The 23,634-nt window shown below is 31.6% G+C and overlaps 2 protein-coding genes across 4 annotated transcripts; one reads left to right on the top strand and one right to left on the bottom strand.

Annotated features, from left to right (window-relative positions):
- Position 1: 1 nt before the first annotated feature.
- Positions 2-10,720, bottom strand: LOC119829875 (multiple C2 and transmembrane domain-containing protein-like). The gene is made up of 14 exons (XM_038352574.1): positions 10,652-10,720; positions 9,747-9,834; positions 9,454-9,590; positions 8,654-8,800; positions 7,426-7,594; positions 6,469-6,650; positions 4,841-5,060; positions 4,064-4,209; positions 3,334-3,479; positions 2,879-2,943; positions 2,133-2,248; positions 1,417-1,526; positions 938-1,035; positions 2-839 (listed from the first exon to the last, which is right to left on the bottom strand). Exons 2-14 carry the CDS (start codon positions 9,813-9,815, stop codon positions 753-755), a joined length of 1,692 nt encoding a protein of 563 aa, XP_038208502.1. The 5' UTR covers positions 9,816-9,834; positions 10,652-10,720; the 3' UTR covers positions 2-752.
- A 956-nt stretch (positions 10,721-11,676) lies between these two features.
- On the top strand, positions 11,677-23,230 carry LOC119830201 (RE1-silencing transcription factor-like). 3 transcript variants are annotated; one of them, XM_038353114.1, is made up of 27 exons: positions 11,677-11,995; positions 12,347-12,517; positions 13,139-13,264; positions 13,837-13,924; positions 14,628-14,787; positions 15,396-15,519; positions 15,717-15,856; positions 16,137-16,222; positions 16,455-16,566; positions 16,993-17,213; positions 17,740-17,837; positions 18,196-18,265; positions 18,587-18,642; positions 18,733-18,790; positions 18,967-19,244; positions 19,461-19,527; positions 19,645-19,745; positions 19,827-19,927; positions 20,087-20,261; positions 20,432-20,611; positions 20,750-20,895; positions 21,225-21,351; positions 21,702-21,791; positions 21,932-21,992; positions 22,142-22,263; positions 22,605-22,665; positions 22,753-23,230. In XM_038353114.1, exons 1-27 carry the CDS (start codon positions 11,843-11,845, stop codon positions 22,818-22,820), a joined length of 3,240 nt encoding a protein of 1,079 aa, XP_038209042.1. In that variant the 5' UTR covers positions 11,677-11,842; the 3' UTR covers positions 22,821-23,230. The 3 variants fall into 3 exon arrangements, with proteins under 3 accessions (XP_038209042.1, XP_038209041.1, XP_038209043.1); XM_038353113.1 differs by having other exon boundaries at positions 19,642-19,745; XM_038353115.1 differs by lacking the exons at positions 14,628-14,787; positions 15,396-15,519; positions 15,717-15,856; positions 16,137-16,222 and having other exon boundaries at positions 19,642-19,745.
- The last annotated feature ends 404 nt before the right edge of the window (positions 23,231-23,634 follow it).

Genomic DNA, 23,634 nt, shown 5'->3' with positions numbered 1-23,634 from the left:
GCATTATCTGTGCCTGCATTTATACGAAGTTCATTCCCTTCCTACATTTCGTAGTGCCATAGAGGAATTGGACGGATTGTGTGAACCATACACGCTGCTAGATGTGATAAATATGTTCACTGTTAAAATCACTGTTATATCTTCTGTTACGTTATTACGTACATACAAAATGTCATATAATGCTAGACCGAGATCGTTAGCATGTTTGATAACATCTCGTAACGTAATATTATCATCAAAATGTAAATGTTTATTGCTTTTATTACTATTTAATGATTGCATTAAAGTAATGACACTATCAGGCAATTTTCGTCTATTTAACTAGCTATTAATGTGTTTGTGAAAATGACTGTCGATGTTATTTCCGTATAATACTTTTAATTTTTTTTGTCAAATTATCAATGTTTCATGAAGTTTCAGTATGTCTTTACACACACTGTGTCTTCTCGGATGAATTCATGCCTATAAAAAGAAACGTAGAATAACTGTGAATCGCTGCTATATTATACTATTAATTTCCGCTATTTGTAAAGCTCGTAGTACGATCGATGTTCAAATCCTGTACAAGTACGTTTAAGTATTACTGTGATATTAAAATAACGAATTTATCTATTTAGTGGTGAACAATTGCTCAATATTATTTAAGGACGCAACGTGTATGGTCACTGTAGATGTAATAAAATGTGATTGTAGGTAATATAACTGTATTTATATAAAATGTATGGGATATCATAGTGCGCCTGTGCCTTGCCTCAAATTGAGGTGCTGACGGATCTTGCCAGATACTTAGTATTCACCTCTTCGTCAGGCTTCGGTACGTGTAACTCCTTCCAATCTTTCTGTGAATCAAATTTATTATGTTTATTACTGTAATATGTGATTATTTTTGAATAATTTAAAATTATTTATAATTTAAAAGTGTAATTGTATCGTATACCAATATTGCGTCGTCAGGTATTCTCGAGAAGAAGTCTAATATATCGTTATTTAACACTCGATTTGGGTTTATGTATTTCCTTGTGAATTTAAATATACCTGTAACAATAAATTTACTGTTAGATCTTTCTGTTTTGTGTTCAGAAGCTTTTGTATATACAAGAGCAGTGAAGTTGAATACTTCCTATGTGTCTCTTTTGGACATCGAATCCAGGACTTTACAACTTACTAACCTAATGATTGGACACAAAAGAACTTCGAATGTTGTATAATGAGTATACATAACTCTACGTCATACATAGCACAATTAAGCAATAACGCAATCTATATTACAATGGCAATAAGACAGATAAAGCTTTGAGACACAAATACAAATATGCAGCAAAAATTTATCCCCCCACTTAAAGTTTTCTATACATCGCCCTTATGCTGTATATAATAAAAGCGTTTATATAAAAAACATGTTAAAATAAATCTTACCAAATGACATCATTATATAGTTGAATGGTATCACATACAGTCCTATAGATGCGATGATAAGAAGAATCATAGCCACATAACTCATGAATGGCACTTTGAAACTAATTAAACTGAAAATGTATGAAAATTTTACAGCATTAATAGGATTATCACTACATAGTATAAAGCGAAGTCGCTTCCCGTGTCTGTCTGTATGAATGTATATACATACATACATAGATTAGATCTTTAAAACTACACAACGGATGATGTGTGTTTATATGTATAATAACATCTATTAAACTAGGAATTAAACGCATGCAAATCGGAGGGTGAAAGCTTGTTGTGTTGTGATTGTTATAATTCAGTTTGCATATTAGGTTCTTTACTATTATCGTATAACTTTTCAAATGTTCTTTCCGTTGATTGAACTTTGGTAACACAGCTGAACCGATTTGGTTGAAATTTTATGGTTTTTTTTTTTTGTATTTTTCAATGTAAGTAATGATTCATTGATACACTAGGGTACCGATTTCAGAAATTCTACACCATCGAAAAGCAATATTATTCCTAAACGACGATTTCTAGAGTTAGTGACAATTAGTAAAGAAATTTGTAGTTGTTGTTAGTTATTGTACTGGTACAGTTTTATGTTAGTAGTTAGTTAGTAGTACACATTTTCATGATGTAACTAAAAATATGCAAAAAATATTAAAAAAAAAACCTAGCAAACTAACTTATAAGCCCTCTCCGAGTAAGATGCGATCATCTCAATGCCCCTGGTGACCGTGACGCTCACCTGTTGCAGATCGTTGATCTTCAGACGACTCATGAGACCTTTGTCACTTTCGTCCTGTGCATTGTGAAAAATTTATATTAAATACTAGACGCTCGTCCCGGCTCCGCCCGGATATCAAGATTCCTGTTTTATATCAAGGGAGTATTTAATCGGGAAAACTATCCTACGCCCAAGTCAGCTCTTACCCTGCCTGAATACCAAATTTCATCAAAATTCTCAATTCTCTGTAGTTTCAGTGTGATTAAAGGACAAACTAACAAACTTTCGCATTTATAATATTGTGATTGCATTGTAATTGTTAATACGCAATGACACAGACAGTTAGATTTTTGTTTCAGGGAAAGGTCATGGAGGTAAAACAGCTGAAAGTGCATACATTAAAATATATATTCAGAAGTAATAAATATTCTAAAGTAATCTTATTAAGAGGGCACAAATGTTTCCTCTTTATTGTATCCATATTTTATATATTATGTATGTTTGGCATAAAACCTACTGGACCGATTTAAAAATGATTTCACGAATAGAAAGCTACATTATCCATAATTAACATAGGTAGGCCATATTTTTTTTAACCGGATCAAATCCGGGCGGAGCCGGGACGAGCGACTAGTGCAATATAAATTATAGATACCGTATTATTATGCAAAGATCAGATCAACGAAGATTGTGGTAAATATGTACCTTAACATTATTATTAACATCGACATTTTCGTCTGATGTGCTGTCGCGGGCTGCAGTCACATTTTCTGAAAATATGATTACAATAAATTAGGATTCATAGGAATATAGGAGAATAGGATCATCCACACACTAGCTGCGCTCCGCGGTTTCACCCGCGTAAGTCTGTATCCCGTAGGAATATCGGGATAAAAAGTTGCCTATATGTTATTCCAGATGTCCAGCTGCCTACGTACCAAATTTCATTGCAATCATTTCAAGTAGTTTTTGCGTGAAAGAGCACCAAACACACACACATCCTTACAAACTTTCGCATTTATAATATTAGTAGGAAGTATAGCAGGATATGATAAATAGGCTACATTTGAACAATAAGCTAATTTTTTTTTATCTGTGTGCTGTGTTTTGCTATTTTTTTGTCCATGTTTCAAAACAATATTATTGAATTTCAAACTAACCTTGATGTCGGTTCCAAAGCCAGTGCCACGCGAATGGCAGCAACAGTAAAAGTGGTATAAGCCAAATTTGTATGTAATAGCAGAACATAATCCAACCCAATAGCACGAAAAACGAAAATTCTTGATCGTCCCACTCGAACACCCGCCTAAAAATTATCACGATTTTTCAGCAATTCGAATAACACACATTTTTCTGTATGATATTTGATATTTTTTGTGGTATGATTTATACATGTCGGTTTATAAGAAGATACTATTTTTCTACGTTAATGTAACTCTTTATCTCTTAACCTTTATTAAAAAAACCCATTAATAATAATAAACCAGCTGTCTGGTTTATTATTATTACTGGGTAACTAATAATTCATGTGGGAGTCGAGAAAGCTACCACAGTTATAGTAACACATGGCAACATATTGTCGCAGAAGACGTCTATTATTACCTACGATATTTCAATATTGTAGGTAATAATAGACGTGAACATAGTGCATGCTACTGTTTTTCCTATCGTTGGAGGAACTATAGGTTCGTCCTTTTCCTCACCCTTCCCAGTCGATTCTTTTACTCTCTTCGACAGTGCTTTCCGTGTCTTTACTCTTTACAGGCGAGCATACATATGGACAGTAGTCGCTTAGCATTAAACGACCAACGATTTGCTATTTTTTTTACCTAGTAATATACAACCACAATAATAATTAGAAGATAATATTCAATAATATGAATAACTTACTTATAAAATTCATTAACATCGCTCAATGCGTTGAATACATTGGACACGAACACGACGTTGCTATAAAGAAGTGCTATATCAAATTTTATACCCTTCTTTATGTGTTTTTCCTCTTTGGGTTGGAACAGTTTTATCGTCGCTTTTACCTTTAATAAATCAAAAGTGCTATTCGTTAACTAAGTTTTTATACTTCAATATTACACATAGCTTCGACGTATAAAAGTTTATAAGCAGAGTCCTGGTGTAATTGTAAATGCATGGTATATAATAAAAAAATACTTCACCCCAAGCTTTAAGTCGACTTATAAACGAAACATAAATTATCTACTTAATTAGAGTAATCAAAAACTCAAATTCTTGGAGGGAAAAAAGTTAGAGATTGAGATTGATATAAGTATAAAATATTTCAGAAACTACAAAACAACAAAAACATGTAGCGAGATTCGACCCCGTTGTGCGACCACTTTACTTCGTATTAGTTATATCAATGATAACATGTTATATGTATAGGCGGCTAACCGTCCCGTAAAAAATGTAAAATAGCCCCGCAAAACGTGGATGCGTCCCACATATCCCGCATTTGGGGCATCAAGTACAAAAGACAAATTTTCTCAACACTTTTACAGAAAACGTGTTTTCTTTCCTAAAGTGTCTGCTTTCCCCAAATCCCGCTCCCAATTCCAGAGAGCATGCCGCCTTAGTTAAGTATACGTAATTAGTCATTTAGGACACAAACACAAACATAGATACGTTTAAGTACGTCCACCAAATACGTACTGGGTGAAAGACCAGTGACATTTGCAACAGCAGCCGGGGGAAGTGGCCTCTAGCGCTGTTCCTCTTATTGCGGTCCTTGAGCGCGTACCAGCGCCTCTCGCCGCTCGAGACGCGCAACAAAGGGACCGAGACCTTCCCCAGCGGCTCGTTGAGGAGCGCATTCGCTAGGGAACTCTCGTACACTTTGAGGTCGAGTGTCGATGTTACGTCGTGCACTTTGCTGTAACGCGGGTATGCGACTTACAATATGCTGGGAAAATGTATTTGTGCTGTGGAATACTTGGACTTTTAAAAAATCCAAATATTCATCAATCACACGGAAAATTCTGAACGGATTTTGAAAATTAGTATAGAGTCAGGATATTATCTGATTAAATTATATTGTTAATTGCAAAACAGACAGTCATTAAATCATTTGTAAATATCCTAATTCCACGCGGGCAGAGCCGCGGGCTGACGCTAGTATACAGTATAAAGTAGCATAAGTTCATTAAATCATAAGGTCAACTAAGTGAAATTATTAATAAGCTAAAATCAAACCTTACGTCTGGTTTGATTGTTACGAACGAGTGAATGACGAAAAAGTTTAAGGTGATATAGGTATCTCATTTGTTTCAACTATAATCAATGCAAATCGAAGAAATAATTTCGTAAATACCAAAAAATTATAGTTACTACTATAACACAATGACTCTACCATCATTTCTAAACCTTAAACAGATGTTTTTTTGATACCATACCTACTACGTTAAATATATTATTATGACATTATTAATGCAACTGCTGATAAATTTAAAATCTTTTAAGAGTTATCACAATGATATCTATTTTATGATATAAACTATCAAGGCTTTATCATTTCATAATGAATTAAAACTAATTATGATAGGAAAAATCCAATAGCAACATGAATGTAATCAATACGAAAATAAATCCTTCTTATATAAATTCTAATGAATATTATACGAGTATTAATTAGGCCATGGTTCAGATGATAAACATTTAAGAAATTCACCTTGGTATCAAATTAAGATATATACTATTAATCCTACTAATATTAAAAATGCGAAAATTTGTAGGGACGTGTGTGTGTTTGGTGCTCTTTCACGCAAAAACTACAGAACCGATTGCAATAAAATTTGGTACGTAGATAGCTGGATAACCGGAATAACATATAGGCTAACATATATAACTTTTTATCCCGATATTCCTACAGGATACGGACATACGCGGGTGAAATCGCGGGGCGCAGCTAGTATTGTATAGTATTTGTATATTTCTATACATAATTAAATGATATATTGTCGCTGTAATTATATGTTGTCGCTCTCGGCAACATTTAAAATACAAAGGTTAAGGTACTAATATAGTATTATATTATCTGTGTTTAGGTTAAAGATTCACTATCTGATTATTATTTCATTTTTATAATTAAAAAATAGATAAAAATTATTTCTATCTGTCCAACAAAATGTGAAATGTGATTAAAAATCAATATAAATATATTTCAAGACCACAATTTCCAATACATAAATATGTTCCTTTTAATTTATTTCATTTTTTAAACTAGCAATTCTATTTGACTCATGCCTACAAAGTTAAAGAGACGTAAATAAAAAATTACTCACAACATATAACATCTGTTCCATACAATTTCAACATTATTACCAGCTTTATGCGTCTGCACCTTTTGATTATCCAGCTGAAGTGTGCAATAAGCACTAGGCTTGGAGCCCAATCCCCTTGCTCCGATCAGTTTCACATGTAATACCCCTATTTCATTCAAATCTGTGTCTATGTTAGATAATTTCTGAAACAGTAAACAGTTTTAACAACATTAAGGCAAATAGATTTACACAGGTAATCCTACTAATACTATAAATGCGAAAGTTTGTAAGGATGTTTGCGCGTGTGTTTGTTACTCTTTCACGCAAAAACTACTGAACCGATTGCAATGAAATTTGGTATGTAGACAGCTAGACAACTGGAATAACATATAGGTGACTTTTTATCCCGATATTCCTACGGGATACGGACTTACGCGGGTGAAACCGCGGGGCGCTGCTAGTAATAAAGTACATGCAAAAACTTTTAAAATTTACAACCGAAGCCATGCTAGACAAGTTGGTGTTAAAAGTGATTCACGAAAACGCGAACTTTTTCAAAGCACTTGGAGAGATTAGTTTTATTTAATTTTATTGGGCATTATGCTAGAATTGCAGGTATAAAACGAGAAACGAAACGTTAAAATAATCAGGAAATTCTAAGAGATTTTATATTCAATTTATATACAGTAATAACATATCAAAGGATTACATTACAAAAGTCTTTATATTTAGTTCACATCTACATTTATCAAGGAGGAATATAGAAAAAGAATACAGGAGCTATGAGAAATTTATTATCACTTATATTTAGTCAGTCTTAATTTAACACCTATATCACATTTAAAACACCATTGCTAATACTAAGCGATAATTTAAAACATTTGTATATATATATACTAGTTCTAACTAACTTGAAACTAGGAAGTAGCATAATAATAAAAGTTCGAAATAATGGAAATAGCACAAAACAAAACTCACATATTTATCTTTATATCTGTTGAAGTTACACATACATTCACTAGGCCCTTCCACAGAGCGAACCGTGCACATCGTTATAGACAGGTGAACCTTGCCCGGCCCATCATCCAACTCTATCCACAGTTCATGGGTTGTTTCCTTTTCGAATTTTGATAAATCTAGTACACAACTAAAAATATTTCAAAAACTTGAAACAATAGAACACATTAAATGACCAATATCATTGGGCATACGATAAGGGTAGTTATCATGACTACAATAAAGATATGTATTTTTGAACTACCAATGTATTTATTGGTAAGTATTGAAGAAGCCATAAAATATATTAATATCAACACATTGTTGTGAATTTGTCATCTTTGTTTACTTATGTTTTTTTATCAAAATATATAACGAGCTGTATCTGCGACTTCATTCGCGCGTGCTTTGATACAAATTTAAATTCAATTCTTCAAATCAAAATTATAGCTCATATGTTGCATTTGTATGTTGTTGTGTAATAGGTAAGTAGGTTTAATTTTTTTTTACAACTTCTTATATGTATATTTTGATACTCGTTTCATTTACTTTTATATAATCGTACCACTAGCAGCATTAGGTACGAGCATTAATACATTTTAAAATTAGGAGCACAGATCATGATAAGGTCATATTTGTTCGTTTATAATAGAGGTAATGTATTCGCTATTATTGAATTTATGAATTATAAAAATATGAATCTATACAGGGTATGCTAAAGTCTAAAGTATTCCATTGACACCAATTACATTAATAGTTTAGGTTTTAATGATATACAAACTCTTTCATTCACCTTTTACCCGCTTTCTATTGATAAGATATCTTTTTTAAATCAATTAAGAAGCTTTTGAGATAAAAATTTTAACAAAAAAAAAACAGAAGAAATAAATCTACCCTTTTTAAGATAGTTGGCACTATTTCTATTATTTAGTATCTACAAATTAACGCGCGCCTGTAACGTGCTCAATGTAACATGCGAAGGTTCATGAGCGTTGGTGATCGGTTACCATCATAAATGTATAAAAAACATTACTAACAAACTTCGTCGATGAGAAGACTTTTTTTATAAACTAGAGATCAACTGGTGGTATGTCTCATGGTAAATAATCTATGTAACCCACAAGCATTTACAGAGGTGCGGCAAATTCGTGGCCCGCTTGTAAGGGGTAATCCTATAACAATAATAAATCATAAAAACCACCATATCTACCTGCCAAAAGAATTCTTCTGTTTGCCGCGATCCTGTAGCGAAATATGTAGTAAATGGTCGTGGTAGAGATGCATTTTTAAAGTTTCCCGCCATTCCGGATGCTCTATGTTTGGAGAGCTTTTCGATTTATATGACTCTAAGCCCAATCTGTATAAAAATATATACATATACGTAAATTACTTTATATTTAGTAACAAAAGCAAAGAACCATAAAGAGAAACGGCCAATCTCAATAAATTTTTCTGACGTTTGATTTTTTTAGTTCATGTTATGTTAAAACATCTTACAAGACAAAAGCGCTCTGTCATAATTTAGATGTTCCGGGAATAGCATCTTTATTCGTATTATAAAACCTTCCACCTATTCTGTCCTGATAAAGCTAAACAGCTATTTCAGCTGTAGCCAGTAAGCCCATAGCTCGTAAGTATAGATAGGTAATAATTTAATCAATCCTGTATCAATAATTTATTTAATTAATGACTTATAATAATCTAATCAAGACGAATTTAAGGCCAAGGCGTATTTCAATATAATGTATGTAATTATTATTTGCCATGTTTTGAGTAGTTAGAAAAACCAGTACAGTATATATTTCGATCCGAAAATCAGTTATTTTATTATGACAACGACGTCTCAAATAAGAGTATAAACGAGCAATCTCCACCTTAAAAAATAAATATGTTGACCGTAATAAAATAAATAATATTTTCCTTTTCAATACAAAGATAAAACAAAATCACCGATTATAAATTAATATTACGTTTGAAATAATTGTTCATATGAATTTAACAGATATTTACCTTAATTTACAATAAAGACTACGAGGTGTTCCATCATCGATTAATGTGGAAATATTTTTGGCCTCGATCAAGACGATTGTGACGACAGTGCTCCAATTGTTATTTAGAGATCTAGATCTTAAATATTTTTTACCGAACTAAAATGAGTAAAATACTTATTAAATAAAAATTGGTTTCATAGTATCAATGATAGCAATAAACATTATCGATTTGGAATAACTATATTATACGAAATGGTCTCACGTCATGTAGTCGGTTTAAATCATAGGCAAAATAGAAAAACTTGTGTTTACCTTTTCCTTATCAGTACTTAAAGATTGCAAAACTGAATCATTTCTGTTGTTTTTTGTCACTAAATTCATAAGGGAACTGGGGCGCCATCTGTTAAATAATTAAATATAAATAAAAGCACCAAAAACAATCACCTACTGGATAAGGAATTACAGATGAGGATACACCCTCTAAAAGAATAGAGCAAAATGTCGAAAGAAATAATATGTAAACAGAAACGAACAAACAAAAGAATATTTGAATTAAGTGCACACCAATTTTATATAAATAGGTAGCTAGGTACAACTTTTTTTTTATACACAAAAACCTATCATTTCTTTCATTCTTTCGCTTACTATTAAAAATAACAATTTAAATTTTCGCGCTATTTATAACCTATCAATAACAGGAAATTTTAGTAGTATGTCGGACACAACGCAATGTTATAAATAAAAATATATATATCTTGCTCTGTACGTTTTCTCAAAAACCTTTTAATTTTATATACATAATGATACATTGTAAAAATTTATTTATTATATATTCTTATCACCATTAACATACCTTCTTATACTTCTTGAATTACTTCGGAGGACCACTGCACTTTCGGAAGCAGTTTCCATAATTATATTACATAGTTCTTATCTTAGCTACTCGTTATTTTTGTCACTCTTAAGAAAATAGCACCATGTGTGTATACAACAATAATAAATTCAATCAAATGTTTTTCAGATCATCCTTATTCGTAATCATATCTTATCAGTTATTATGCGATAAAGGTACTTAATCGCTCAATTAGTGTGTTTGAAAAATAAATCTGTTGGCTGTTTGGCATCACGTATTTAATAAATATCTTATTAAGGATTATTACAATAGCTATTTATTAGCATTTAAAAAAATGTTTTTAATAATTACTGAGAGTACTTACCACCTACTGTTTATCCCACATGTCCGCTCGATTTGAGTTTTGGCACACATGGTATGGTAATGGAAGTACTAAAAAAACACCATATATAAGACGCAATATAATATAAGTGTATTATCTATGAGTCGCAGTGAAATGTTACACAATTCTCTGATTTTAATAATAAACCACCTGAATGTAATAAACATGCCTTATCACTAAAAATACTGTATCTCTTTAATCGTAATTCACATAGTTGACAAACAAATTTTAGTTTAAATAAGGCAATAGGAAATATGCATGCAATTTAAATAAGGGTCTCCTTTTTTTTTCTAATTTACTTGATTACTTCTTAATCAAGCTTCCAGCAAGTAAATATATTTCTATTTTATTTTAATTTCAAGGAGAAATAAAGTTTTAAAAGTACAAAAAATGTCTGAGAAATTCAAATGTATGAAAACACGACAGGAACGAACGTGAACTATGATGTCATAACCGGTCATATCTAAGGCGAAATACGTACCAAAGAGTATGAGATAGATTACTTTGGTGTTAGAGTTGCCAATTTAGGTTTCAATTTTCAAATTTAAGAATAACGAGTGTACGGAGTACCATAGATATACTACCCTATTTCTGTAAAAGTAGCACACTCTAAAGAGGTTCCACACACCTAGTACGGTAGGTACTATATAGCCCCTAATCTCTATTGTTGAGCACACCGTTTATATTATTCCGCAGTGGACTGTGGAACAGAATAATATGGGATGTGATTTTATTAAATTCGTATATAAATAACATGATGAGGCAAAATTACAATCATAATCACTTAATAATTTATAATATAAATATTTTCAACTTTTTTCGCAAAATTACGCATACCTACCATACGGATAAATATTTTTCTAACACTTCATTTGTTCAAAATAAAGTTACAACTTATAGCACATATAGATTAGCGACATCTTTCAGCAAGCAGCTAAAATTATTGGCGCTGGTGAGCAACGGTGGTGTTGGCACGTTTGTATTTCATACTACTGGGCGCTAGGGGCGCTAGAAACTAGCGTCAGTATGCCGACGAAACACAAAATTAAGGAGCGCTAGTGTATATTGACGATTGTCGTTTAGTGAGTGTAATTTAGTTGTGTAAAATATTAGAGGTTATGTAGAAAAAAAGGATTTAAAGTGATATTAGTGTGAAAAATAAAATTGTATAAAATGGAGAAAAGAAAAGAGACTTTATGTGGGTCCCAGATGTGTCGGTTTTGTTTATCTCAAACAACGCCGTTATTGAACTTGTATGAGAAAAATCAATCACCGAGGGATTCTGCTAATATAAAATTTAAAATATTATCGTGCCTTTCTTTAGAGGTATGTATTTACTTCAGTTTTATAAAATTTAATGTAACAAAAAGAGAAAATAGTACGTACAATGGACGCCACCTACCCTTTATCACGCTCACAGTGTAAAATATACATTATGGAGAGTATTGTGATGCATCACAATTAAACTTGCAAAAAAATGTTTTATGCTGGTTTGAGCACTCTTTGTTTACACATATCCATTAGAAAAAGGACAAATTGCGATGATATTTAAACAACATCAAATGTCAATTACATGACCTTATTTTAGAGCGCCACCTAGTGTTTAAAATGATATACAAACTAAAATTTTAGTAATCCTAATGTACATAATAAATCAAAAATATATATATTTTTTAGGTATTTCCTTCAGACAAGATGCCTGCATACATATGTGAGCGTTGCAAATTCTTTATGAACATATTCTATGAATTTAAAAAGGTCTGTCGACAAGCGGATGAAGTTATTCTTAAATATATTCAAAATGGTACATCATTTCAAGCTTTGTCATGGCCTAGAGATCTATCTAAAGTAAGTATGAGAATTATTTGAAAAATTATCCTTTGCTTTATTTATACAACAAGTTTTCTATAAAGAAACAAACTGTAACACTACAGCGATGCTCCATAAACCAGGACAGTTAATATGAGTATGTTTATATATAAAAGCTTACCAATGCCAGAACATTTTCTTAAAACAAAATTGAATTGAAATTGAATCATTTTCTTGCATATTATAACCACCACCTTTTATTAATTGTGTAAATTGAATATTATGTTAACTTTGTAAGAACTGTCAACATACACAAGCCATTTTTCCTATAATTATAAAAATATTTCCTATTTTTATTAATAACTCTGTTGGCCGTTGCTATACCTGTGTACATTTTTCAAGTTTCACATTTTTTTTTTGTTATGTCAATCTCTCTATATTATTAAAATAAAGTTGGAGAGTTGATCGTCTTAACTAATCTCATGAAGTATGGGACCATTAAGAAAAATTATTTGCAATTTATATTATTATATTAAGGAATTGTAAATTTAAATAAATCAATGTTTGTAGTAATTATCACAATTACACAAATATCACAAAGAAGCAAAACATAATAATTAAAATATTAATGTTAAATAAATTCTCCAATTTTAATTGTAGCTGTATAACAATCAAAAGAAACAATCTATAGTTAAAACGGTTGTGGAGAGTGGTGCTACTGTACAAGTTTCGTCACAAGATACTTCTGATACAGAGGATGAAGATGCCAACATTTACAACATTAAGGTATTTTATCAATTTTAACCTTCTATATCATTTCTTCTAGGCCCACCTGAGATGTGCCAGCTTTAATATCAAATTGAAAGGAATATAGTAGTAAATTAGTTCATTTTCTTAATGAGATAGTATAGACCCAAACATACATTTACAATATGTACAATAGATCCAAAAACTTTATAATGTTCCTTAACTTTTCTGGCACGAATTGGGCCAGCTTGCACTGGGGAAGTACCACACCCCCACATAAAACGGTTTGATATAGTGGCATGCCACTGTGTTTCCTATGGTGAGTGGGGGAGCCGGAGGCCCATTTCTTTTCCTCACCTGTTCCAGTCCATTCCTTATTTCCAGTTGTCAATCCTTACCTTTATTCTTACCTCTTAATAGCAGACAGCGCATCTGCAGAGGCACTACTTCTGCGATTGTGGATGGGTGGTGGTGATCGCTTACCACCAGGCGAACCACCAGCTCAGTTGCCCACTGTGAAAAACATATTTACTCAGATTCAATGCAGAGTGAACTGTAAAATACTAAGGTAATAGTAAGTAATTAGAGTATTAAAAATGTGTATTTTACAGATAGGTGATGGTAATGATGAGGAAAAAACAACACAAATTAAAGTAATAACCAGCAACGAGCAACAAGAAAAGAAAATATCTCAAAAAGGTAATTTATGCTATATTAAACTTGCACCTTATTCCTTTTTTGTAACAATAATGTATAAATGAAGTGATATACAAATGATGCATAAATTTGTGTGATTTTACCAAAATTGAAATGGGTTTTGAAATCATGTGAACGCCTATTAAAAGCACAGATTTATTATTTCTATATTGCTTCCACTAGTTCTTACATAAATTCATAGTATATGTGTGTTCATAGCTTTTTATATAATAATTTAGATTTTTAGTTATAAGCTTATTGTTTTATTTTATGCATGTTATGGTTTGTTTTATTGTATTTGTTTTTTAGTAATTATGCCGGAAGATATATAAGTATGTGTGCAATAAATAGAATGTTAGGTACTCATGACACTGTTAAAAAAAAGTATTTTTAAACGTTTTTTTTTGAGTAAAGAAGTGAAATTTTTATTAAAAAAAAGTAAGTTTCAAATTTTGTATCTTTATAACAAGCACCTTTATTTTTTATCCTGGTATAGCATTTGAAGCATCTTGCAACACAATCAAATTTCACTTCATTTATTATTTAAATTAGGTTGACATTTCAGACTGGAGGTAAGAAGTATATTCAAACAAAAGAAATAAGTAACATTTTGTTCTTTTAAAAAGCATTTCCAGTCAGCCGATTATTATACTTTCTGTTCAATTGTATGTTTTAACATGCGAGAGGTACATTTTCCTTGGTTCAGATACCATAGACAGGTTTCCAAAAGCAAGAGTAGAGGAATTGGACAAGGGTTGTTGGCCGTGTGATGAGTGTGATCGGACCTACCCATTACAACAGATGCTGCAGTTACACAAACGGCAAAAGCACAGAGCCAGGAATATTCAGTGCAACCAATGTGATGCGTAAGTTGTAATTTTGCCTATGCTATATTTATAAGGTAGTTGTCCCGATGCCGCTTACATTATAACAGGTAGGTTAGATTAAAATAGGTATGTTGTGCACTACACTACATTAACTGAAGAATATTGTATCCAACTATTTGATAGACATTTTAAAATAACTTTTCCTATTGTCAAATGTTGATAATACTTCCATCTCCTAAAAACAAATGTTAGTGGTAAAAATATCAGCCCATTATTCTAATTTTAACTAATCTGAAACTGCTGTAAAAGTTTATTATAAATTTAAATTAAATTAATTCACATGAAATTATACCACGTTTTATATGATACTATTGACACCTTTTACACATAGGTACCTTGTTATTAATTATGCAGTTATTCAATTAAGAAATTATTTGATAGGTTACTTAATGATTAAAATAATTTAATAAGGTTGTATGAACCTTCAAAAAAGAAAGGGTGTTATAAATTCGATTCATTTGATTATTATTTTATTTGAAAGCTTGTGCCTTAATTTGGTCGAGTTCTGATAGTTTGAGGTGTTTTGGTTTTTTTGTTAAACACAATCGTTTTAAAATTATTTATTAATCTCTTCTCTTTATTTGCAGCAAATTTTTTACAAAGTATGATCTGATGGTACACCAGCTGCGTCACTCTGATGAAATGCCATTCCAGTGTGTTGCATGTGATAAGAAATTTAAGCGACTAATTATTCTAAAAAGACATGAAAAGGTAAATATCATATTTAGGTAAAGCATTTTATATACAAATCTCTCCATACATATAGATGTATGGAGAGATTTGTATATAAAATTCAATGACCATAGGGTCATTGAAGCTTTTAATGCTCAAACATTAGACTTTTTCGTATCATAATAATTATTAAGAAATCAAACAAACTATGAACATATACTGTTACAATTTTGCAGATAATGCATTCAGATTTACTGCAGCAAAGTTGCCCCAGCTGCCCGGCGACTTTCCTTTCCTATGAGGAATTGACAGCACATCAACAGAGACACAACCGGCCTAACAATCGTAGTTATGCATGTGATATATGTGATAAGGCGTAAGTTATATTAACTTTGCAATTATTTAATAGCTGAAGTAATGGATGATGATTTCATTAATTTCTAATGCAAAGACTAGACCAAATACTAAAAATGTTGGGGGGGTAAAAGTACACCATGAAAAGTAATGCAGCAATAAGCTAAATAATGTGGAAATAATTGTATGGTTAGAAACTTATGGTTAAAATATTAAATTATTCATGGAGAATTTTAAAAATGTTATATTTATAACTGAAATAGTTTTAAGTAATAATGACAACATGCTATTTTATATTACAGGTTCAATATTAAATCTGGTCTCCAAAGACACAAAGATACGGTCCACAATAAGGTTGCTGAATTCAAGTGTGAATATTGTCCTGAGCGTGAGATTTCATTTATCTATTAAAAGCTATGAACATACATATTAATATTATTAGCGAAGCATTCATATTTACAGGTACAGGACTTGGTAGAAATAATTGTACAAAAACGTGATTTTTATTAGGGCACCATCTCTGTAAATGTGAATGTGACGTTAGATTAGTTAGTTTTAAGTAGTTTTAGATTTGTGATATTCTAGCTATGTTGTCTTTAACAAGTAATGATTGTTACCAGGGTTTGGTTCAATACCGAAGTTGGCGCGACACGTGCGCACGCACGCGGGCGAACGGCCGTACCCCTGCAAATATTGCGATAAGAGTTTCCTAAAGTCGCAACACTACACAAGGTATTTTAGTTAAGCTTTTGTAAAAAAAATAAATAATAATAATTCCTACACAATATTAATACCACAGATATAGAAATAATACTATACTAGAATAAATGCATAGATGTAAGAATTAGTGTAAGTTGATTTGGTAATATAAATTCTATTTAATATTTTTTGTAACATTTAAAAACAAATTTAACATGTATGTTGATATTGTTTAAGATCTGTCCTGTGCTGACTAACGGATCTTAAACAACTCAAATATAAGTGTTTAAGTTATTAATTGATGCATGTTAGAAACCTGTGCTAGGTTTTATAGTTGCAACCTATATTGAACAGCCAGATTCTGATAATTTTCTAAAAAAGTCTTGATCTAATTATGGCTATTCATTTTCTAAGCTCAAGCACTAAACAACCCAATAATTACTAAACTGCTTATTCCAGACACCTCCGCATTAAGCACCGAGACAACATGCGTTTATCGCGTAACCAGGAACAGGAGGACATGTACCGTTGCGAGCAGTGTGAGGAAACGTTCAGCACACAAGACGACCTTATATACCATTCCGCTATACACGCCACACAGAACCTCACCTGCCCACTGTGCGAGGAGAAGTTTGATAACGTCGATAGCGTCACTGCGCATATCAAGTCTCATGTTAATGGTTTGTTCATTTGGATTTTAACTGTTAGTGTTAAGAGGCAGTGCTTCTTATTCACTCGCTTAAGGCTTAAGTTTTTTTAAATTGCTATGTTGTGTGCCACGTTTTATACAGATCATGACATTTATAATCCTAAAAAAACTTTCAAATTCTTGCCTTTTTTTTTCAAATGATAACTCTAATCGAAGTATAATCGAATTAGTATATTGTGGCATGATCTCTTAAATGTGGTTGAAGCGGTTGATTTGATGCTAAAGGTTTATAAAATCTAAAGAAACATTCACAATGCAATCACCTATATTGTTACCTGCCCATTGTGTGAGACGTTCGAAAATTTTGACTGCTGCTGCAATGTACGCAGATACGAAACGGTTTATAGGTTTGCTTACGATTTAATGTGTTATGTAGATGTATTAATTCTACATAGGTAAGGTCTTCACGTTCAAAGTATTACACATTTCATTGTTACTTAACGAATTCTGTTCGGCCTTCACATAATAATCCTTTATTGTTTGTATTTATTCACCAGGTCTGGAGTTCATGTGCGACTTTTGTGAACTCATCTTTACTACCAAAGACAAGTACGAGAACCATTTGATGCTCGCCCACGAAGAGGAGATTCAAAATGTGAGTAGTTTTTTTTACTATTTCAGGCTAGTGAACCAGTCCTTCTACTTAACTTACTTCATATATGTTTATAAACTTATAAATAAAATTATACTACTACTTATTAATTAAATTATTTATTACATTTTCTTTATTATTGTACTGGTAATTTTACCAATATTGATGTACGACCAGGCTTTTTCGAAATTACAACAGTTACTATCTTATTCTGTTTATCCTTGCCTTCAGTGTAATATTTCTAAAGACAATATCAATAATAATCGTAAATTGTAAAACGAAACTTTTTGTACTTGCTATATATTTTACAAGGATGAAACAAAATGACAGTTCATAACCAACATGTTTTTAATTTTAATAGGAATTAGGCGAAGAGGATTCATCAATGGGATTGGAGGGCGATGATGATGAAGATGATAATGCAATTCAAGGTTAGAACATTAAATGTACTATAAGTGTTTCCTTCCTTAAAATCTAGTTAAATTCTCAACATTTTGTTATGTCAACTAATTATCAACTGAATGCCAGGCTAATACCTTGTAATATTAATACTTAATCAAGTTACGAAATTTTTGTCCTATCTAATTTTGTAATAAGTTTATTATACAAACTTACTAAAAATGTATTGATTGACATTATCAGATATTTTGTATTTAAAAAAAAATCTCTTTCTTTTATATATTCATTAAGATTCTATAAAATGTGTAAAAATGCTCAAGCTGATATTGATTAAAATAAAAAAATATTTCCAGTTAAGGACGAAGGTGATCACATGGTCATTGAAATAAAGAAAGCAGATAATTTTATGGTAAGACAAAATGAAATTCATTTTATTTCAAATATGTATTTTGTTATGTAGGTACAATCCATATAACATTAAATATTCGTTATTTCTCAGATTAATCAAGAAGCTCAGGAGGAATGTGAATATAAGGGAGATAATACTAATTCTGAAGGTATTTTATTCTTTATAATACTTAAAAATGTGCTGACTCTTGTTAGAAAATGACTTAAATAAAGCCATAATAGAAAAATACTTTTAAGACCATATTACCATACATAGACCAAAATTTGCTTTGTAGATTTTAGATATAATTATTCTCTATTATAGTAACCAGAGCAATTGTTTTAGAAAGCGAAACGGAAAGCTCGATCCTCGCAACGCCAGCCCGTGAACCTTCACCGGTAGTAACACTTACAAACACAAAAGAAATAACAAGTGTGGAAAAAGTGCAGAAGCCAAAACAGATTCAGCCGCAAGCTACAGCTATATCGACTCAGGTTGAGGCAAAGACTTTGGTGCCGACACCTATAATACCGATACAAAATGCGGCCCTGCCAACGCGAACTGTGGCCGCAAATCAACCGAAGAGCACTAAAGCTTCGGTTATTACTAAAACCAATAATCAGGTAAATTTTTCCATTTGATAAGTTCATTCTTTACACTATATATTTTAAAGCAGAGTTATGCTGTGACGCATTTTCAGTTGAAAGATGCTTCATTCACATTCCTATAACACTTTCGTATCATTTTCCTATTTCAAGTATCTTTTCTTTACAAGAGGATATGGTAGTTCACTTTTAAACAAGCAGATAATATTTCAAACAATAAATACTTAATTGCAGGCTGTAGTAACGGTGCGGAAAGCAGAGGAAACAAAGCGCAAGGCAGCTGAACCTCCAGCTGAAACACGTGAGTTTTCTCAACTATGTTGTATAATAAATATGTAATTTTTAAGCACAATTCATTGGATAAAATTGAAAAATCCCATGGTTTCCAAGAAACCTTAATTTGATGTATTTTTAGAAGCCAAGAAAGAAAAAATCAACAAGGTGGAAAGCAGCAATAGCGCCGGCTTCAGTGATAAATCGCTGAGGCTTTTAGAAAAGGAATTGCAAGATCTGAAAAGGGTAAAATATGTTTGTATATACATAGCGAATTTAACAACTGTCAAAAAGTATTGGGTGTCAATAAAAATATCTCTATTTCAGACAAATTCACGTTCAGACATGACAAAGACTGCAACAGTAAAAGTTGGTGATACACCAAAAGGTAGACGTCCGCAAATTATTACATCTACGCCTAAATTGAGGTAAGAATTTTGATAATTTGTTTCATGTACATAAAGAAAGTTATAGAAAAATTATTGTAGCATAGTCATATGTCCTATATGACACGTAAATATATATAGTAAACACGTTTTTGTAACACTTATTGTTCTTTAGAAATAATCGATTTAAATCTGACACAGATCTAACGATGATAAAAAGTCGCAGTTGCAAAGTAAATCACCAGCTGTTGACAAAAAGCAATCAGAAAAACGCGTAACCAAGGAAAATAAAGAGCCTAAAGACGCGAAGGAAATGAAAAACAATGGAAATAAAAAAGAAGATGAAAAAGAAAAGGAGCCCAAGGAAACGCCTAAAGTAAGTTCTGAAATTTTGTATTTATTAGGTCTTATATTTATAATATCATGCCACGTATTAATGTTTGTATATTGTGTAATATTGGAACAATTTCTTTATATATTAATCGAACCACGAATTCCAATCCATAAATAAAATGAAATGAAAATAAAGAAATTCCTTATTTCCAGAGCGTTATTAAAAACGGGACAAACGACAAGTCCAACAGCGACGAAGGCATCCGCCGTTCGACACGTCCGTCCAAAATCAAGGACTACGCGAAAATGATACGCGACCGCTCGCAAGGCAACTCAGATGAAGATGAGGACTCTGATGTGGATGATGAGGAGTATATGGAAGCCAGTCCGGAGGTAAATGATAGTACTGTGTAACAATAATCCGATTTCAATATGGTCAAATAAGTACAAATACATTCACTACGCCATGTTAATGATTTGATTGAAAATAGTATAAAAGCGTCTAAAAATATCAATTAATAAATATTCTAGCCGCGTCAAAAACGAAGAATTAGTGTGAAGTCGACATCGAAGCAAACCACGCCGACCGCGGTCGCGGCAACAACACCGACCCCCCACCAGGTCACGCCCACTCCGAGGAAAAGAGGACGCCCACGCAAAGACACACCAAAAGAAGTGTACGTATTAGCCGCTTTTACTGGCTTTCGAGACAAAAAAAATATTTAAAACGTTATAAGGCTGTTAAACTAAAAATGCTACTGTAATGCTGGAGATGATAGTCGAGTAGTTTGTGAGCTTAATAGTTATATAATAGTAATAGATACAAATAACTGTCAAAATGAACAACTGGCTCTTAATAACATTTTTTTATATTAGTTCTGGTCAGGTCAGGTGAAATACTTAATCATAAAGCATAATATATGAGATCAAAGTATCATAATATCAACATAATAGTATTGAAAAAAAATAAAAAAATAAAACGTCTTATCTTTTTTTATTGTTTCAGTCCAGAAAAAATAAAGAAAGATGAAAATACAGTGAACGATAATAATACTCCGCAAAAAACGCAAGAAAATAAACCAAGTGAAGAAGTGAAACTGGATAAATCCGCAATTCCTGAAACAATGTCTTTGGTAAATAATATTTTTCATAAAAAATTGTAATCTGTGCTAAATTGGGCCAGCTCTGGGAAAGTACCACGCCCACACGGAAAAATTAGGCGTGAAATAGTAGCACGCTACTGTGTTTCGTGCAGTGAATAGGGAAGCCGGAGATCCGTTTCCTTTTCTTCGCCCTTTACAGTCCATTGCTTTTTTTCTGTCGTCAATCCTTACCTTATCCTTAAAACACATATTCGCAAAGGCACTACCTCTTGGAGTGTTTATGGGCGGTGGTGATCACTTACCACCAGACGAACCACCAGCTCAGAACGCTATGACATAAATTATGAAAACTCTTTAATTTTACATTCATATTTTTACAGAATACAACTGGGGCCGAACAAGCGTCACCTGAACAAAAGTTGCAATCAAATAATATAATTCTCTCTCCTACAGGACAGACACTGAAAAAGGTACAAAAATCAAATAATTTATTAATAGTTGTACATATTTAATGTGTATTCTTCACATTATCCAAGAGTTATTGATTGAATGTTTTATTTGTGTAATAATTAAGAAATGTATACGAAATTATATGTTAAAAATTTTACAGGTACCAATTAAAGCCTTGCCGCCTGGAATTAAACCATTGCCATTGCCAATGAACGCACGTCGTAAGTGTAATGTTTTTTTTTGTAACCAAATAGTTTTTATCACTCAATTCATGAGCTATGATCAACATGTTTGTATTGAATTCCTCCGTTACTTGTTAAGTACGTACTGTACTGGTTATTTAATAAAATGTGTGATTTTTATTCTACAGCAATGGGTCAAGGTGAATTGTGTGAAATGCAGATTGGCAAAAAAGTTGTGAAGGTGCAAAAAATTGTTATGACGAAAGCCGAAGTAGAAGCTATGGCTAAAAAAGGACTAGTTGAAATGAAGGTAGTCTATTATATTTTCCTTATTTTTATAATTAAAAGTAAAATTTACTTACAAGTTACAACCTCTTCCATGCGTTTGACACACACACACACGCAACATACCCCTTTGTTATTGTTCATGGTTATGGTCGAATTTCAACCACTAGTTAGAACCATTTTTTTCAGTGAAGATAAAAATCTGATATGTCATTAAGAAAACATGCATAATATTATTTTCTAGAACGAGTGATTTAATCACGTAACACAACGCCAAAAGGAAATAAACATAAATTGACTTGATATGTTTTTATATATAATTAAGCAATTTTCATTATTTTTATATTTTATCATAATTAATTACAGGATGGCACAATGGTTTTAAAGCAAGGTATAAAATTGCCAACAGCAACCGCAGGCAATAAAGGTCAGTTTTTTGCAAGACGTTTTCTTTCATATTAAATGAAAATTCTGAATGATAATTATTTATATATGATTATTGTTTATTCAACAGATGCAAGAGATTCTCCCACTAAGAAGGATAAGGCAGTTCCAACAAGATGTGATCTCGGAGATGATTAAATATATTTCATAGTTTTTGTAGTTTAATGAAATAGATGGTAAATTATGTTATTTTCTGTGAAACTGTAATAGGATGTATTGTTATTATATTAAGTTTCTTTTCATGTTAATCTTACCTCAGAATATCGACATCATGTCAATCATATTTTTTTATTTTTAAGTTAAACAGGTTTGACGCTTGTATCAATCAAGAAATAGTAATTTCCGAATGTGTGCTATAACTACATCAATGTTAAATTTTGGTCTAAGTAAGAATATTTTTCTATTCTAAGCCTATGTATTTTAATAATATTGTATACAAATATACAGTATCTATGATTTAAGAATATCAAAATCAAAAATCTCTGTACAGTTTAGCTGTATGCACATTAAAATATTATGTTTAATTTAGTAAATAAAAATTTATACTAGATAATCATTTATTTTTTACCTTTATATTTTAGCTGTAATAATTATAAACAACAAAATTGTATAATAATTGAAGTGTATATTTTATAAAAAAAATTGCTGTTCCTTACACTACACAGTACAATTCCTGTACTAAAGATGACACGAAAACAAATTTTAAGTAAATTGGAATATATTCGCTTATTGGTATGAAAAAGAGTCACATAAAATAAATTAAAATCCTTATAATAAATTGATTATAATATGTAGTAGCATAATAATAAACTTAAGAGATTAACCGACCAGTAATTAAATATTTTCTTTATCTCTAATACCTACGTCACAGACCATACAAAAAAATATATTCGTTCATGACGACGCGACCTCTAAAAATTCTACTTGATACAAGATGTCGCTGTATTACGCG

The sequence above is a fragment of the Zerene cesonia genome, chromosome 11, assembly GCF_012273895.1.
Source record: "Zerene cesonia ecotype Mississippi chromosome 11, Zerene_cesonia_1.1, whole genome shotgun sequence".
NCBI classification, from domain to species: Eukaryota; Metazoa; Arthropoda; class Insecta; order Lepidoptera; family Pieridae; genus Zerene; species Zerene cesonia.
This window is presented reverse-complemented; position numbering and strand designations above follow the sequence as displayed.

What these genes read in the sequence shown, in the direction of transcription:
- LOC119829875 (XM_038352574.1), bottom strand. Translation starts at nt 9,815, where the DNA reads ATGAATTTAGTGACAAAAAACAACAGAAATGATTCAGTTTTGCAATCT. An exon ending in TGTCACTGGTCTTTCACCCA is followed by an intron (nt 4,210 to 4,840) that starts GTACGTATTTGG and finishes GATTTATTAAAG; the next exon opens with GTAAAAGCGACGATAAAACT. An exon ending in TACTCGGAGAGGGCTTATAA is followed by an intron (nt 1,527 to 2,132) that starts GTTAGTTTGCTA and finishes ATACATTTTCAG; the next exon opens with TTTAATTAGTTTCAAAGTGC.
- LOC119830201 (XM_038353113.1), top strand. Translation starts at nt 11,843, where the DNA reads ATGGAGAAAAGAAAAGAGACTTTATGTGGGTCCCAGATGTGTCGGTTT. An exon ending in CAGTGCAACCAATGTGATGC is followed by an intron (nt 14,788 to 15,395) that starts GTAAGTTGTAAT and finishes CTTTATTTGCAG; the next exon opens with CAAATTTTTTACAAAGTATG. An exon ending in AAGGACTAGTTGAAATGAAG is followed by an intron (nt 22,264 to 22,604) that starts GTAGTCTATTAT and finishes AATTAATTACAG; the next exon opens with GATGGCACAATGGTTTTAAA.